This window comes from Marmota monax, unplaced genomic scaffold (assembly GCF_021218885.2).
Source record: "Marmota monax isolate L192 unplaced genomic scaffold, Marmota_monax_Labrador192_F-V1.1 WCK01_AAM20220418_F8-fsc00016, whole genome shotgun sequence".
NCBI lineage: Eukaryota > Metazoa > Chordata > Mammalia > Rodentia > Sciuridae > Marmota > Marmota monax.
In genome coordinates this window covers 22,511,329-22,530,417 of record NW_026695209.1, presented here as the reverse complement: position 1 = coordinate 22,530,417, position 19,089 = coordinate 22,511,329, and the positions used below count along the sequence as shown (strand labels likewise).

The 19,089-nt window shown below is 32.5% G+C and overlaps 1 protein-coding gene across 1 annotated transcript in view; it reads right to left on the bottom strand.

Annotated features, from left to right (window-relative positions):
- Cadm2 (cell adhesion molecule 2) overlaps window positions 1-19,089 on the bottom strand; it is a 397,408-nt gene that overhangs the window by 312,003 nt on the left and 66,316 nt on the right. Inside the window, exon 2 of the mRNA XM_058574551.1 lies at window positions 16,556-16,643. Within this exon, the coding sequence (XP_058430534.1) occupies window positions 16,556-16,643 (88 nt within the window). The remainder of the gene's footprint in view (window positions 1-16,555; window positions 16,644-19,089) is intronic.

Genomic DNA, 19,089 nt, shown 5'->3' with positions numbered 1-19,089 from the left:
TGCCCTGACTACAGAATTTAAAATAGTGATTCTGCCACTTCCAGGCATTTGCCAATCAATTTTTTCTCCACAATATTGATCACCTTAAAAGATAAGCTACATTATCCACTTAGTTTACTATTGTTCATCTTCCTCCAATAGAATATAAGCTTTATAAGGCTAGAGATGTTTATTGGTAATTTTAAACAACAGTGAAACAGAAGCACCTAAAGGAAAATTTAGCATAGAGTAGGTACCTAGTCATTATTTTATAAGGTAATGCAATTGGAATTTTATAAGAGTGGAATTAAAGCTACTTAGATATGTCTTTATTAATATTCTTTTAACTTTATGTCTTGTGACTTCAAGCATCTTTCCCCTTCCTAACCCATACCACAAATGTTTCTTAAATTCTTTTGAATCTCTTTTCAGCAGATTTTAAAATTTTTTTATTTAAAGTGCTTCCACCCTCAACCTGCCTTATTGTACTATTTGAGGTATGAATTCCTGTGTCTGAGCTCGTGAGAATAAGGTTTGTAGAATATGCCACCACATGAAAGGGAGGTTGTGAATTCCTTTTATACTAGGATCAATAACCATCTGAATTGGACAGATTAAATTAGCCACAGGCCAGTTTGGAGGCAGGAGGATAGATGGACAGCTTCTGTGAGTCTTGTAGTTCTATACAAAGTGTTTGTTCAAGTTTCAATGAGACAAAAACAGCACTAAAATGCAAAGGTAAACATTCTGCTTTAAAGTGATAGAGACAAATGGCCTTATACAGCACAAACCTTTCAGAGATAGTATAGATCATCTGCATTATGTTTTTGTGTTGCCTGTGAAAAGGATGCATGGAGAAAGGCCCTACTTGAAATTCAGTTCCAATATCAGGTTGGCTGAAAAGCTGAGCTTCTGAGTAAATCCAACCAAATACACTGACATTTTCAGAGTGCATCTGATACATTTCAATAATTAATTCTTAAGTCAAGAAAGAGTCAAGAAATCAGATGAAGAAGCACAGTAGGCTGAAAATTGCCAGTGGGAAGGAGAAAAAAAAAAACATCAGCAATAGATAGAACCTTTTCAAGCTGAAAGGAGGTCAGTGGGATACCACTGGGAACAGGGATGAAGCTTCAGGGGTTTTTATTATTGTTATTTACATAAACCACCCAGAGAGTAATGTGAGATGTTCAGTCCATAACTTTGCAGAAATTGGTAGATTTAGAAAAATAAAAATGCAATCACATAGTAGATAGAACTAAATCAATGGAGTACTTACATAATAAGCAATAATTTTTCACATGAAAATTTATTCTCTTTTAAAGGATACAGATTATAGAATATTGGTGCTAGATAGGAACTTAAGAAGAATACCAAGCATCAGAAAATTTTATGTATGGTCTAGAGATGTTATTTATCTTTGCCTAAGGGGATGTCAAATGATTGCTAAATGAAAAACTGGTAATAATAGTTGAGTATATTTTTAAATGAAAAAGAAAAAAAAATATAGAATATTTCAGACATAATTATTACAGAAAGAAACTAACATCATTTCAAAGGAGCTGTTTTGAAAAACTATCTGATTTCTCAGGTTAAGTTTCTTTCAGTTTGTAAATAATTACTCTGTCAATTACTGTCATTAAAAATAGAAGGTCAAAGAAAATTATAATTTAAGTCACCGATAGTTATTTTAAAAAAGCAGTTTGACTAAATTCATCATATACCTTGTAGGGCTGTATCATGTGCCTTGAAATGATAGAGGAACAGAATCAAGAGAGATGCAAGCAGTTCCTTCCAACAGTGACCTGCTCAGAATATTTCCTCATTTGCGCTTTTCAATACAAGATCTCAGGAAAGGTTAATGTATGTAGAAAGATATGTATGCATAAGACCTAGAGCATGCTCTACCAGGTGGAATTCACTCACTGAATGTAAAAGACTATCTCTACAGACCAACGCCCACAATCTGGCAGAGAAACCACTCTAGCAATGCCAGCTCTGACCAATGGTCAAAGCCTCTAACAAGGAAAACAACAATGTATCAATGTACTTATTTTAAATCTCATAAAAATGATACTGCGTGCTCTTGTTTTCTTTAATCTAGTAATAAAAAATGAGAATGTTAGATACTGCTAGAAAAAAATTTCCTATATCAATCTAGTTGCTAGATCAGTGCTTAATAGGTGATAGGTGATCAATTCTCTTGAAATACATATAATTTATGTCTCTCTAGAACACCTAAGGAAATAGTACATTATGATAAGAAGTATTTTGGATTTAGAAGTTCACTACATATTATGGTTTGGATGTGGGGTATTCCCCAAAACAAGGTGAGGCTGAACATCATGGAGGAAGAGTGTAACACCGGGAAGCAGCTCACATGATAATAGAAAGCAGAGAGAGAGACTCCATTACCAGATACAAAATATATACCCCATAGCCACACCCTGTAACAAACCACTTCCTTACAGCAGCACCCCACCTACCTTCAGTTCCCACTCAATTAATCCCATCAGGTAATGAATTCACTGATTGGGTTAAGCCTCTTGTAACCCAATCATTTCTTTTCTGAACCTTCTTACATCACATAAGCTTGGGGGAATGTCTAGCAGAAAGTCTTAACTGAATCAGTGAATTAATCACCTAATGGAATTAACTAAGTGGTAACTTGAGGCAGGTGGGGTGTGGCTGGAGGGGGTGGGGTCGGGGGCGTGGCTTTGGGATATATTTGTATTTGCTGTCTGATCATCATGTGAGCCTCTTCCCCCCACCACACTCTACCACCATGATGTTCGGCCTCACCTTGAGCTTTGTGAAATGGAGCCTGCTATCTATGGATTGAGACCTCTGAAGCCATGATCCCTCAAATAAACTTTTCCTCCTCTACAATTGTCCTGTTTGGGGCTTTTAATCACAGTGGCAAAAAAAAAAAAAGACTAAAACACTGCGTGATTCTTATAATTCAAGTGATAGATGAAATAATAGTATTCAATTGTCTCTGTGAATATTTTTTAAAGAAAATAAGTGATATGTACACTTGTTTTTATATTTTAAATGAGTGTAGCAGTAAAATGTACAACTCAAGTGGTACATTAGAATGCACATTTGATTTTTAAATCTTAGCTTAAACAACATAAGGATTCAGTGCTAGAGATAGGAAATCTGTATGCTAGATAATTTGTTATTTGGCAACCAAACAACAGTCACTCTATTTTTTTTGTTTCCTCCTGGGAAGAAATAAATCACCTAAGACAGGAGCAAGTGTCTTTGCACTAATGCACTTTCCAAATATATAAAGAGGTTTCAGAAAAACAAACAGAGTAGCTATAGGTGGAAATTATATTTCCTTATTATGTTGAAATAGAAGATATCTAAACATCTTAGATGTTCAAGTGAAATGGTTGGAGAATTTCAACCATTTTTTTGCTCAAGTCTCTATTAACTCTTATATCTAGACCTGAACAACACTCAGCATGATTCAATTTATTCATATTATTGATACTAGGTGTCTCAGTATGTGGATGTTTGTTAGAGAAGCATTTAGAAACGTAGAAGTGTCAGTCAATTTGGACAAATGGCAAAGAAAACTCTTGTTCCAGACAATAATCATCTATGCTTTAAACTATTCTGGATAAAGTAGATCAACTGAGTATAGAGATGAGATCTGAATGTAGAGACTGTGATTTTAAAGTGAACATATCTATTAATTATTAGATAAGTGGAATTAATTAGAGGTGGGAGACTACAGAGCTCTAATGAAGAGCCAGAGAGATGTAAGATCCAAGTACCTTAAGATAAGTTTTGTGGGGATATTCCTTGTGCAGGAAAAGAACATTTAATCGAAGGCAACCAACTGATTGAAGGCAACAAAAAATTGAAGGCAGATATCATAAAGATATGAAATTCCAAAATATGAATGATGATATTTATGGTGATTTGAAAACCTCTGGTGGTAAACTACATAAATTCAAGGACAGAATTTCATATTCATTATAGTTGGAAAAAGAAAATGGAAAAAACAAATAAACAAAAGTGAGTTGAGGCTGGGAGGATAGATCATACAAGTTTGAGGCCTTGGGATTGATCCACAGCACCACAAAAAGTAAAAACAAAGAAAAAAAGAAGAAGTTAAAAAATTATGCTAATGTTTATAATGTATAGTACCAACATAGAGCAAAAATTAGTTTCCTAACAAACAGTTGCTGTGGATTGAAATAATGGTCACTTAAGCAAACCTTTGGAATAGATGTTGAAAAGTGTGAGTCATTTGATCTCCATACTTTCAGGAAGAGTTTATAGTACCTGATCTATTAAAAGAGGCAAATGGAGCAAGTTTTATTTTAGCACTCACTGGGAAAAGGCATGTAAACAGGGGGTCCAGTCTCTTTTCCTATTGGAAGACTAAATCATTCTGTCATATCAACTGAGAAGGAATAATACACTATATAGATATCGAAAAGACACAAAGATTATTGTACCAAATTCCTTAAAAAATGAAATGCTAACTTGCTCATTATAACTAGTTCCCATCAAGAATGTATTTCCTTTATTTACGTTGTTTGAACCTGACATCAATTGCATTTGGCTACTCTTTAACATTTAATGTGGCCATTCGTAACAGACATGTGTGGAAGGTAAAGCAAGTTGATTCAGCTTCATCCATTTGCCAGGGTAAAAATTAAATATATCACCTCACACCAGAGATCAGGTCTACTTTTTGCATGTGATGCTCAATAACTGAGAAAAAGCAAAAATTATTCTTATGAGTACAGACTTGGATATAACATTATTTGATAATAAGAATTCACAATTTCATATTTTGATTTTCTGACATTCTGTTTTTTGTTTTTAAAATTCCCAATGGCATATTGTATCTCATGAGGTAGCTAATATCTTTTATTCATACTTAGACAATTTAATTTTATCCAGGTGCCTCCTCAGCTGTAACTAAAATATATTGTGATATTTAAAATTAAAATAGTTTAATTATCATTAATAAAGAGCATCTTCTAGCATTGTGTTTCCTACAATGAATGCAACTTGCATTTTATACATATTTTTAATAATATTATTGACATTCTATTCATTTTCCAGCTGCTTTATTATGTTTCTGTAAGTTGCTTTTCTCTTCTCTCAGTTATATATCAGAGTTAATTCTAGATGCATCATTTGTATTTGTACAAGCCACCAATGAAGTTGAGAGACTTACATAATTTTAAAATAAAACAAATCCTGTCAAATGTACTTAACCCTTACTAACATAGAACATATCTTAATGTATTCATCTCTCTACCCATTTTAGAACCTGTGATATGATTGGCATCTTAAAATTTAATATTCATACTCCAAGCCAGTTTGAAATATCACTTAAAAGATAACAGTTCTCTTTAAGACAACAAAGAACTTTCAACAACCAAAGAAGCATGATTTTATTTGCTAAAAATTTATTTTTATGTAAGTTAGTACAAGTGAAAGTATTAATAAAATATTTAAACTAATAATGAAAATTTCTGTTTCATTATCTTGTATGGGGTCAGTGATAAATGGCACAATGTTAGCAACATTTTGCAGTGTTTATTATCTTGGTTAGTCTTTTTTTTAATTTAGATTCTAAAAAAGTAGTCATTATTGCTGCTACACACAGTTTATTTTAAATACTGGTATACCAGTTCATTTTCAATTTGATTTCAAAGTATAAAATACACTATTTCTTCTTTTGACTAGAGCCTATAAATGCCCTAAATAATGTTGACAAATATTTTGAAAATGTTGGTGAGTAATTAAATGTGAAGGAATTGCTATCACTAAATGCATTTTAATTCACTAGATTTTAAAACAAAATGGCTGCAGTTTCTAAGAAATGCTTTCTTTCAGTAAATCTCCTGCTAGGCTCTGAGAATTTATGTTTTCTTTTAAGGAATCTACCGAAAATAAACAAAATTTTTTAAATTCTTGGTTTTTTAATCTGTTTTATTTTAAAAAATAAAGTAAGAAAAAAAATAGGGATGAAATGAATTATGATGCTTTAACAAATACTCATCATATACATATTTAGTTATAAGAAGTATGGAGTCCAATTATTGTGCTGAAATGACGGCTTGGCCATGCCACCACTGGCACTATATACATTAAATAACATTAATGTGTGAATATTTTCAAAGCATTTGTTAACACTTCCCCAAACATTTGTAATACTTTTTAAAATCTGTTTTGTATCTCAGCTATGTTTCTCCTAAATCTAAACTAATACCTTTTTTATAAGAAGAAATAATTTCATGCATAAAGGTAAATTTTTTATTCAATGATAAGAAAATTTCAAGTTTTCAGTGAATCAAATATCACATTGCATAGAAGCATCTATCTTAGTATATAGGACAATTTGTATATCCTGTTATACCCAGATAATTGTTCCCTATTTCCCAGTTTCCATTTCCACATGCTATCACAACTGGTTGCCATTATGAATGTGGGATTCCCAAACTCCCACATTCCATAAGTAGGTAGCTAGGAGATTTGACACATTCTTTCCCAAGATAACTTTTGGCTGATGTGGAAAACAACACTTCATAAGTTATTTCGTAATTATTTAAGCCAAAGAATATCCATGCCTTGTATTTAGACAGCATGTTCAGTAAGTGAACTCAACTGTCTTCCAGATGATTAGTGCATCTTAGAGAAAACAGATCATATGCCTGAAATTTTCCTAGAATATTACTCTTCTAGTAGAGAAACTAATTACCTTCTCACTTTTCCAAGAGGGAGTGAGGTTAGCATAAGGTGAATTAGTGAGAGACCCAGAAGAAAGAGAACAAAGGCAGAATGAGAAATACAAGATCTACTAAGAATCATTTTCTGGCCAGTGTTCCCATCTAAGTTGGCCTACTTACCCTGACAACTGACCTCACTCTCATTTGGGTAAATGGGATCAAGATAAAAGAATTTAAATAAGAAGAGCATTTGATCAAGTTGAACACCACTTCTACTTTGGAAATGTTTTCTTCACCTGTTTTGGTGTTCTTCTCTGCTTTCTCTCATCATCTTTATCTCTTTAAGGTTTGAATACCTAAGAATTCAACCCAAAGGCTTTTACTTTCTTCTCTAGCTCCACTCATGTCCTTGGTAAGCTTACCCAAGCTAATGACTGTAAACAATGTCTATAACTTAATGATTTCCAAATATTTTATTAATGATATAGAGTTTTTTTTTTTCCTGAGGTGCATGTTCATGTAACAACTTCTAATTATTATGTCACTGGAATGCCTTCTAGCTATCTCCACCTTCATGTACTCGACATGAATCTCTAGTTGTTTTACAATGTTCCTCCCAAGTCTTCTCCATCTCATCAATGTCACTTTGTCCTTCTAGTATACACAAAAAAATTAAAACAAACAAAATAATATCATTCTACAATCCACCCTCTTTATGGTGCCTCACTTCTAGCCTTCAAGTTCTTGTAGGTGTAAGTTCACCTCCATTTCTAAGATGCTAGTAATTCCACTATTATCTGTCCCCTAATTTCTTGGGGAAAGTGTCCTAAAATTTTTGATTATAGTTTTTTTTTTTTTTTAATCAAGGAAATGAAAACAATCTCTTTTAAACTGAATCAGTGTATATGTCTCTTTTGTTCAAACTTTAAGTAGTTCTCGATTTCACTTGAAGGAAAGCAAAAGTCATTAGATGACTTGTGTATTCATTTCCTCTATGATTTTATATCTTTACACTCCAAGTTTATGCTTTTCGTGTCATATGGGTTGCTGAACGACCCCTGAATAGACCCTCCTAGCCTTAAGGACTTTATTCTCCTTCCTTTCTTTTCTTGTAATTCTTCTCCTGATACATGGCTTGCTCTCTCTATTAATTCTCAGATCAAATATTCAATTTTTTTCTGGTCTCCATATTCAAAATTAAAACCACTGCCTCCTCTACCTTGTCCAAGCATTCTTGTCTCACTGTTCTGCTTTATTTTTTCTTCATAGTCTATCGCATTGCAATATACTATGGTTTAGAACTTTTTTCCCATTAATAAATTTCCAGCAGTTCTGGAAATGAATGAATTAGTGATCAAACTCATCAAAGCTTCATGAAATAAAAATTAGGGGAAAAAAATCTCTCCCTATAATATCTTAACATCGTGCTACATGTGAATATTTGTGTCCTGAAAAATTTATATTTTGAAACCTAATCCCCAAAGAATTGGTATTCGAAGATGGTCCACTGGGAAGTTGTTAGGCCATAAAAGTGGAGTATTACACATGAAATTAGTACCTTTATAGAAGAAGCCCCAGAGAGCTGTGTCATAAGGACACAGCAAAAAGGTGCCATCTACGAACCACAAAGCAGGCCCTCTTCAGACATAGAATCTGCCTTGATATTTTACTTTCCAGGTTCTATAACTGGGAAAAATAAATTTTGTTTTTTTCATAAGTCACCTAATTTATGGTATTTTTGTATTACAGCTTGGAAAGACTAAAACACAGGTTATAGAAGTTCAATATAGATTTAGCCAGTGAAGTAACAGGCTTGCTTTAATTCCTTTCCAAGGGTATTTAGTAAGAAAAACTATTAAAAATTTTTCAATATTACAAGAACATTCATGCATGGATCTTTGGCATGGGCTTAGTATAAGGGCCACATTTTATTCATCACTGAATCTGAAGTTCCTGTCTCTGATTATGGCTTATTTAATTAGGAGTTACTTACATCTGAATACAATTGGTTGTTTTAAATGTGTTTAGATATATTCTTTTTGATCATTATAACTCTGTGAGGTAGGTAGTATAGACATTTTTATCATCATTTTATAGATGACTAAAGAAAAAATAAAAGTAGAGCAAATGCTAGAACTTAAGTACTCAAATACCCCTCTAAAAAGCTTTTAACAGTGCACTTTGCTAGTAATAAACATTTTAGATTAGGATGTTAAGTCGAGGGATTTTTTTCCACTAATATATAACCACAACATCATTTTATTTGAAAAATAGAGTTACATTTATTTTAGTGTCACCAAGGGTCCCAGATAAAAGGCCTTCCAGTAGTACCTTTTAGAGGAATGCTTTCTTAATCCACACTCTAGTTGAACTCACTTCTCTAGTAAAATCACAATGAAGGCATTGCTACATATAATAGTGGAATAATGCTTGTAAAAGTCTAATGTATTATTCCAGCTGTTTTCCAACTTTAGAAATATGAATAAAAATGATAATTTCAACAATTAATCTTTCAAGTACTTTATTATGGGTCACACCGTACCCTAAACATTTTATATTTATTTGCTGATTCAATTCTCACAGACTCTTTGAGATGTGTATTATTATTATCCTCATTTTTAAAATGTGGAAAATGAAGCAAAATTAACATATTTAAGTTCACATAATGAGTGAGAGGCAGTGCAAAAATTCCAAACCAGTCATACTGACTACTGAATCTATTAATGCCTTTGAAGAGACTGGCTTAGTCGAATTTACAGTTTACCTGAACCTAATTTATTTAAATGCTTTTTCTTGATCCTATTTACTCAAAAGGGAGTGATGTTCAACAAGTTATATAGTAGGCCAACTTAGATGGAAATACTGGCCAGAAAGTGACTCTTAAGCAGACCTTTCATTTCTTATTCTGACCTTGTTCTCTTTCTTCTAGATCTTTCACTCTTTCGACTTATTTAACCTCACTCCCTCTTGGGAAAGTGAGAAGGTAGTTAGTTTCTCTAGCAATGTCCTAGAAAATTTTTAGGTATAGATAATGTGAAATGCTGAGCTCAGAAGAAGAAAACAGGGTTAAGGCAGGTGCTCATGAAAATTTTATTGTAAGATGACTCAATGGGTCAAGATATGGATAATTTAATATTTTTAAAGTACAGCTTCCTTTGGTGTGGTTTCTGTTTTTAATTTCTCAGTGTGTAGCGATTTGAACATGGATTTTCTCTCTGGATTATCTCATTACTTTCTGTTGTATAATTATCTCCCTTCATGTTGCTCAATACAATCAAACCTGGGTCACGATAGAAAGACCCCTCTAGATACTCCATTCTTAAGTCTAAGAGAATATTATTTTTCACTTGAGTTAATGGAGCTGCATTTTCCCTGTCTTTGCTTTCTTTGTGAAATGCAAACACAGGCTTGCACTTTATTGTGGGAATGTGGATGAATGCAACTCATTTGACAGCAAAACAGGTCACAGCTTTGTGAAGCAATTAGAAATTAGTTTAAGCCTTGCTACTTTAAGTTTATATTCTCATTTCTACCATAAATAAATCATCAGAATAGTTTTTTTTTTTTTTTTTTTATTCTGTCTAAGCACATCTCATCCAAAAGGCATGATCTTCTGGGATTTAATTCATTCACTTGGCTCAGGTCGTTCCATTATGCTAATAAAACTGATATTTGCTTCCTCTACAGCTGCTGTGTGGGGGTTTAGAAAGTCTGTAATTAAAATCCCAAGGTTTGTGGTTTTTTTTCAGATTTCTAAACAGAACAAACCTATAATAAGGGAAATACAGTGATCAATGTATACCAGTTAGTTGGGCCTTTAGGAGCATTTTGAAAACATGTTATAAGGCCAAATGTTAACATATTTTATAGCTGTAATATAAAAATTTGAAGAATTCCTTATATTTTTAAATTAAAACCTAAACAAAATCTTCAATAAAAATATCTAATTGATATTTTCAAGAAAAATAGTATGGTCTTATTCCTCAATTTTTTTTCACTCAGAATGAAAACAGTTTTATATTTAAATATCATACAGAACTCTCTATGAAATAACTTTTTTGTTTTCTTTCCACTTTGAGTTAAAATTCTTTAATGATATTTTTCATTCACTTTGTTGTTTTTTTAAATTTTTTATTGTTGGTTATTCAAAACATTACATAGTTCTTGATATATCATATTTCACACTTTGATTCAAGTGGGTTATGAGCTCCCATTTTTACCCCATATACAGATTGCAGAATCACATCAGTTACACATCCATTGATTTACATATTGCCATACTAGTGTCTGTTGTGTTCTGCTGCCTTTCCTATCCTCTACTATCCCCCCTCCCCTCCCCTCCCCTCCCCTCCCCTCTTCTCTCTCTGCCCCCTCTACTGTCATTCATTTGTCCCCCTTGTATTATTTTTCCCTTTCCCCTCACTTCCTCTTGTATGTACTTTTGTATAACCCTGAGGGTCTCCTTCCATTTCCATGCCCATAACTCCAGACAAGCTCTGAGGAATGAGTGACTTGAGGAAGAGGATACGATGGGGATACAATCCAACCAGTTTCCCTTCTTTCTCCCTTTCCCTCCCACCTCTCATCCCTGTTTAATGTTAATCTTCTTCTCATGCTCTTCAACCCTACTCTGTTCTTAGTTACTCTCCTTATATCAAAGAAGACATTTGGCATTTGTTTTTTAGGGATAGGCTAGCTTCACTTAGCATAATCTGCTCTAATGCCATCCATTTCCCTGCAAATTCTATGATTTTGTCATTTTTTAATGCAGAGTAATACTCCATTGTGTATAAATGCCACATTTTTTTTATCCATTCGTCTATTGAAGGGCATCTAGGTTGGTTCCACAGTCTTGCTATTGTGAATTGTGCTGCTATGAACATCGATGTAGCACTTTGGTTTTTAATAACAAAATTGAAGAAAGGGAAAAACTACCTACTAGATCACTCATACATTTTATGTGTTTATTTTAGTTTTATAATGAATATAAACATATGAACACCATCATGAAGATGAAATTTAGCTAACACTTCTAGAAAAGCATTGAGTACATAGACTTGTCTTGGACTATATGTTTTCATATTGTTTTTTCCCCTACAGATGTCATTTAACTGGTATTGATGATTATAATGTAATATTCAAAACAGCAATATGCAAAATTTACTGAGGGCTTATTATGGGCCAGCCCTGGGATAATTCGTTTTTAAGCATCATCCTATATAATTTTCACAACAACTGAATGTTGTATCAACTTTAGTGAAGCTAGTCAAATGTCCAAATACTGAAATCTAGTGAGTCCCCAAATCAAGATTCAACCTATGTTTAAACACAAAATGAATGACTTAATGTGTGAAATACATTACATAGTGCAAACTAAAAAACAAGTGCCACACCTAAAATAAAAATCTCAAAATACTTCGAAACAACATCCCAATTTCATTTTCTTATATGCCTTTCAACTCCACCCTAAAAATTATATTTTATATTACATCAGATTTGTATATAGTCTCACATGAATATTTTATTTAATAATATTCTGTATGACTTTTCCTTAATAAATCTAATAAATTAAAATATTGATTTTCCTTGGAACTACATGTGTATCTCAATTTATATAGCTGAGCACTTGCATTATCTTTGAATTCTTAGGCACTGTCAGAATGATTATGCTAATTTCTATTTGAGCACTGGATAATGATAATATAATTGTTAAGACTTAAAGACTTTGAAAATAGTAGCTAAAAGCTGGTGTTCTAGAAATGGCATAAAGTGTTATCCTTACTATTGTTGAAGAATTTTGAAATAACTTAAAAATCAGGATTAGAGAATAAAATATTTCTACTGAGTTAAAACTGCTTAAAATTTGTAAGATCTTGGAGCAATATTAAGCAGCGTAATACATTTGTTATATTTTTATAAATTTATTATAGAATGAAACAAAATTATTTTACACAAAGACATTTTAAGAAAACTCTCAGATGCCCATTTCTTCTAAGTGGCAAAACATTGATGATCTTATTTAAATTTCAGCTAGATATACATATGTAAAATAGATTGTAGAGTATGGAGAACTAAATCTGGAAACAAGTTAGAAATGACTCCAGACAAGCTCTGAGGAATGAGTGACTTGAGGAAGAGGATACGATGGGGATACAATCCAACCAGGACTATTTGGTACCTAAACAAATGTGAGAGCTATTAGTGAGTAGAAATGAAAGAAGTTCCCAATCTTATAAACATAGAAAATCAGAGAAATTTGGTGTTATGAGAAGACAGCAAATCCAGACCATTCAGATTTGCAAAGCAAAATAAGCATAATGCTTTTAATATTGAAGGGGAAGTGTTCTGCACAATGAGGGAATAGCAGGCAAAAGCTCAGTAGGTGACATCAAGCCAAGAAAAGTAATCATCAAAACCAACAAAGAAAACTGTAGAGAAAGAAGACAACTATACCAACTGGTTCTCTTTGGATTGTTTGAAAGAGAAATCAGTCTAGAAAGCTTAGCTAAAATAAAGCCATTTCATAGACCCAAAATACAGGGATAAAACAGAGCCTAGACATACTTTAGAACAAGGGGATTGGGCACAATTAGGGTATTCTTTCCTCTTTCTTTTTATACAACCTTGCTTCATTCCTCTCTCTAGATTTAGTTTATCTTTTTAAGTCCACACACAGAATTCATGGCCATGGAGAAAAACCTATCTGATCAACTGTCTCTCCTTCACCCTACTGTCTTTTTCACCTTTCCCCTCTCTCTTTTCCTTTTCTCAGACTTAAGATTTCAGAGAAGCAGTGTGATTGGGTAATTTATTCTTGGCTTGCCAGTCAGCAGTGGGGAAGGGTTGCTGGTGGGTACACAACCATCTAGAAAATGGCTGCTTCCTTTATTTTGTATGAAATGAAGTGTATTTTTCAAAGGAGTTGTGGAGATCTGAGCCAACACTGCAATGGATGATCTCCTCAAGGATCAGAGACGTAATCTCAAGGATGCCTCTGCTTCAGAATAAAACAGAGAAGAGAGAAAGAGTCAAAAATATTTTTTAAAAATCTAATGTGTACAGAGACACTGAGATCAAGGGAAATGAAAATCAAAAGAAGCAATATATATTCAGCAGAAAAGAAATAAGTAATATGCTGATTGTCAATCCACCATTGGATTTGACCAATGAAGATAATCAGTTGAGACATAATTTGATAACATTTACATATGCAATGTTTATATTATTGTGCAATAGTGATAACCAGTATTAAAAAAAAGGAGGAAAATTAGGGTAGTCTTTTATGCCATTACTAGTAACTATTAGCTGACTCCTAGTGAACTCTGTTTTAATCTAAGCACCCACAAACAACTACTATAGGAGCCTTATTTAAAATTCCTTACTGGGATGTTGATGTTGAATTCACTAGTCTATGGTTTATGGAATGAGACCATTTCTATTTTGAAAAAAATGAGAATACATTCCTTTCTCCATTCTGTCAGAATCTCCCCACCTTTCCAAGACTTTATAAAGTGAATGAGATGTGGTCCTTCCCAGAACTTCCCTTGATTTGCTGGGAAGTAAGTTGTCTGGGTCAGAGAAAAGAACTATTTTTAAGCAACCATCCACTTTTACATTACTTGGGTTCTATTTTCAGCATCCAAATTTTATTCCTGTTTAAAGACAATTTACCTTGACACAGAAATTAGACAGTAAAAGTATTGCAGAGTTCAATCTATTACCTTTGAATAATATATATCTTTCTCAAACAATGGTTAGAAATAAAATTTAAATTTCTGATTGAGGTGCAGTTAATTCTAAAAAGTATTATTCTTGCTTGATAATAACTGGCACATGCAAAGAGACAGGCATGGGATAAACTATGTCTGAAAGCCCTCTGAATGCAAGTGAATAGAGATAAAAAGACAATGAACATATGTGTAAGGGTAGGAAAAAAGATGTAGGAAGTATTAATCTGTGTACAAAAATATATTTGCATTGCAAAATTCTAGCCAGCAGAAGACATGGAACCTCTGGAATAATTTATGGTATCATCATCCAATGGAAAAAAAATTCCTGTATTTAAAACTTTGCAACCTCTATAATTTGAATTAATTTTAATTTATATTTTCAATTAGTTGCAATTATATTTGAGAATTATTAAGTGAACATAGTTGTGATTATTGCTAGAGGTTTATGGAATCAATGCAGCAATGACTCATGCTCACTCCATTCCTTATTGTTTTATCTTCAAATTTACTTTCTCCATTTATTTTTAAAAACTCAGGGCTCATTCAAAATGTCTTCTCACTTTACTGAAATAGACTGCAATCACCCGTGCTTCCTTAGCTTTATATATGTTTTCTTACTCCTTTTTTTGTTGCTGGTACCAGATATTGAACACACAGGCACTTAGCCACTGAGCCACATCCCTGGGCCTTCTCATATTTTATTTTGAAACAGGGTTCTCATTGAGTTGCTTAGGAACTTGCTAAATTGCTGAGGCTAGTCTCAAACTTTTAATTCAACTGCCTCAGCCTCCCTAGTCACTGGGATTACAGGGGTATACAACTGTACCTGGCTCTAATCTTCTTTGTTTTTTACTCATTTTTCTATATACATTTTAATCATCTTTTAAGATCAAGTTCATATTCAACCTTATTCATAAAGTATTACCCAGATTTCAGTAAGAATCTCTGTCTCTCTATGTATGTGTTTACCCACCATTGACACATTATTATTACATTTTTCTTAATGCCTCATTTCTGAAACAACACTTCTTAACCTTTTATTATATGAATTCATTATGTTTATTAATTTATAAACATACATTAATTGTTCTATGAATTTTTTTTCAAATTGAGACAGAAAATTACTACAGTAAAGATTGGCTAATATTTCTACCAAATTTTCTGATACAAGAACCTACACAAGGCATGGAGGTGACAATAATTTGCCAACCCCTCTTTTACACTTAGTATTCTATCGACAAATACATTGCTAGGAAACTATGGGTTCTAAAGTAAATACTAAGCTTTATCAACAGGAGGAAGTTAACACTTCAAAAGTAGGCCTAAGTTACTATATTAAAACTAAGCATAAAACTAGGACTTGGACCTAAAAGACAAACGTAAAATAAAATAATGCTTTTTGGCTAATTGAGAAACATAAACATTAAAAAAAAAAACTTTACAAACAGTGAATAGATTACTATGGAAAATATAAATTGAATCATATGAACTATGAATCTAGTACATACTATCATAAGTAGATACACAGATTATATAGATAGATAATTTGAATTTTTTTCCAATTCAAAAAACCTTAGACACATTAAGACAAGATTTTTGGCTTTTAGGAAGATATTTTGGTTTTTAGACAAGTGCATCCTTTCTTATGAAAATACGTTTTCAGGTTACTATCAAACACAAATTTAATACAATCTCGAAATAGAAGAAAAAATAATAAATAACCCGAACTGTTTATATTACTCATCTTTTAGAGGATTTAATTTCCTTTTCAAATAGTTATATGAAGGCATACAGAATTTTGTGACTTTCCTCAAGCTTTACTAATGACATATTTTTTTTTAATTCTCAATTTTATTAAGGAAGCTAAGGTCAACAGGCAAAACATTAGCACATGAAAGCACATTTCAGAATGAAATAAAATGAAAAACAAAACTAGAAAACAAACTTAAAAACAACCATGCAAACAGACATATATCAAAAACCGAATGGGTGAAATACATGCATTTTGGGTAATTTATAAATAGTATTCATGCACTAAAATAGCATTAACACCAACAGAATAGATTTTATCATTTAAGAGAACTTGGAATAAGCAGAAAAGTGAATCACCATAACCATGCAAAATGGACATGGGCTCACCTTTAACTTTACTCTTTGAAGCAGCAGCTGGTACCAAGGAAAGGTTGCACAAGAAGAAGAAACAAATATTAGATATTAGACAGATTTTCTAGTTAGCAAGAAAACAGAGATGCTATTAGTACTAAGTTGAAAAGTGCATTTATATTACCCACATACTTTATATCAAGAGAACCTATAACAAAGAAAATGACAATTGTTATACTTCATTAGTATATGATTGAAACACACGAGTAAGAAAGTAAGACAGGAGGCCGAATAGGGAGGTGGAACTTGAAACACCACAAGACACCGAACTCTTAAGGAACACACTTCTTTCTCTATGTTTTTCTTAGTTCTAAGACTTAAACGATAATCAATAAAAAGTTATTCATACATAGCTATTATTTTGCAGAGGAGTGTACTGGGGAATGAATCCAAATGTGCTCTACTACTGAGATATATCCCTACTCCTTTTTATTTTTTTATTTTGTGACAGGGTCTTGGCAAGTTGGCACAGGCTGGGCCCAAACTAAGGATCCTCTGGACTCAGCCTCTAGATTCATTGGTATTACAGGCATGCTTCACACTTTAAATATGTTTAATACCGTTTAACAATTAAATCGTAAACCAAAAAGTATGAATTAATCACAAGGGCAGGTCATTTCATTTACTGAATGCTTTACTAAATGCTGAACCTGATGTCTCACACTTTCCCTACATCTTACACATGATGGTGACAACTTGGAGAGTTAAGTTTTGATGTTTGTGCCTCATAGGTGTGGAAAATGAAAGTTAGAATTATCTAGTTACCTGCTGAAGGTGACAGAGCACAAATGAAGCAAGTTTAGAATTCTAGCCTAGGTGCATCAAATCCCAGAATCTGTTCACGAAGATTCCACCCTGTGGTGTTTGTATTTAAGGAACGAGTCACTTAATAAACTGCAAGCATCAGTTCTTCAACAAAACCCAACTCAAATTATATGATTCATTAAACCCCAGCTATTTTGGTACATGGTTGACTATATAGCTATGAAACTTGAAAACTTCATTACTTTAATTGGCATGATTCCCTTAAGAGGTAGAAATTGAAGCTTATTTATATCTAGTAGTAAACACTATTTGGGGCAGAAATAAATTTAATGAGGAAATTAAATTAATTAGTCCTATAGGACAGTTGCTAACTCAAAGGATGACTCCTAGTCAAAATGCATAATTAGACACCTCTAAACACTTTTGAAGTGATATATTCTACTTTGATTGGATATTATTTGATAATGAAGACTGAAAGAGGAGGGAGTGTTTTTTCACTCGCTAAAGGATATTAAAGATGAAGTAGCCCATCCTTTAATTGGGAAATATACAGTCTCTAGTTCTATAGACTGACCTTTAGTGCAATTTAATTTAGATTTGGATTTAGTACCCATGAAGTAGGAATGGAAACTTTTAATTTACACTTCATTTTTCCAAGGTATTTGAACTAAAAAAAAAAACTTGAGAAAGTTTAGTTAAATTTTCCTTATGGAAAAATTCATTTTCAAACACGGATAACAAACACTATCTTACTATTGTATTTTAAATAATATTTTCCAAACAAAACACTTAAATGAAATTGAAATTATATCAAGAAACCTGGATTAAGTCCTTTTCTTAAACCCACTCAAGCTGTTTATTGCACAACTTTAAATATAAGTAGGTGGTTGGAAAAGAAGAATGATTTACAATGTTACTGTGAACTTTAAAAAAAACTCAAAGATCAAAAATTTAACTGCTATTTGTTTTATAACATTTTTAGTAATTATTAGGCTATAATTTATAACAACTAAATAATCCACTGGAGACACTAGATTATGTAATATTAAATCTAAAATTTCAAAATTTTCTTTTACCAAGTAACGTACGCCTTTTTAATGAAGGAAATAAGACTGCTTCATTGTTTAAATACAAATTTGAAATATATCTAAAAAACCAGAGGAGACAGAGAAAAGTAAACAGAAACCCCTCTCCTCCACTGTCAACTTCTAAGATGGCCAATGTGAACAGATCCCATTAAACTAGAAACATAAAAATAACACTAATGTTGGGGCTGGGATTGTGGCTCAGAGGTACAGCACTCCCCTAGCATGCATGAGACCCTGGGTTCAATCGTTAGCACCACATAAAAATAAATAAATAAATAAATAAAAATAATAACACTAATGTTATTTTTAATTGCAAATTTTGAAGTTCTTATAACTCACTAACAAACATGTACTTTTTGTCTTTTATTTTCAAAAACAAGATCATACTGTACATATTATTTTGTATTCTGCTTTCCCACATTTTTTTTTCAGGTTAATACATAGAGTTCTAACTCACTTTTTAAAATAATTGTGTAGTGCTTACAGTTTGTCTGAAGGACTATTTCTTATTATAGACTTGTAGTATTTTTTAATATTAATTCTGAAACACAGATCCTTACAGAATATCCCTTCTGTGCTATAGTGATGTTTAATGTCTATAGGACAAATTTTCAAGTTGTTTTCATATTTCTATACAGAAAACAATTGACTAAAGAT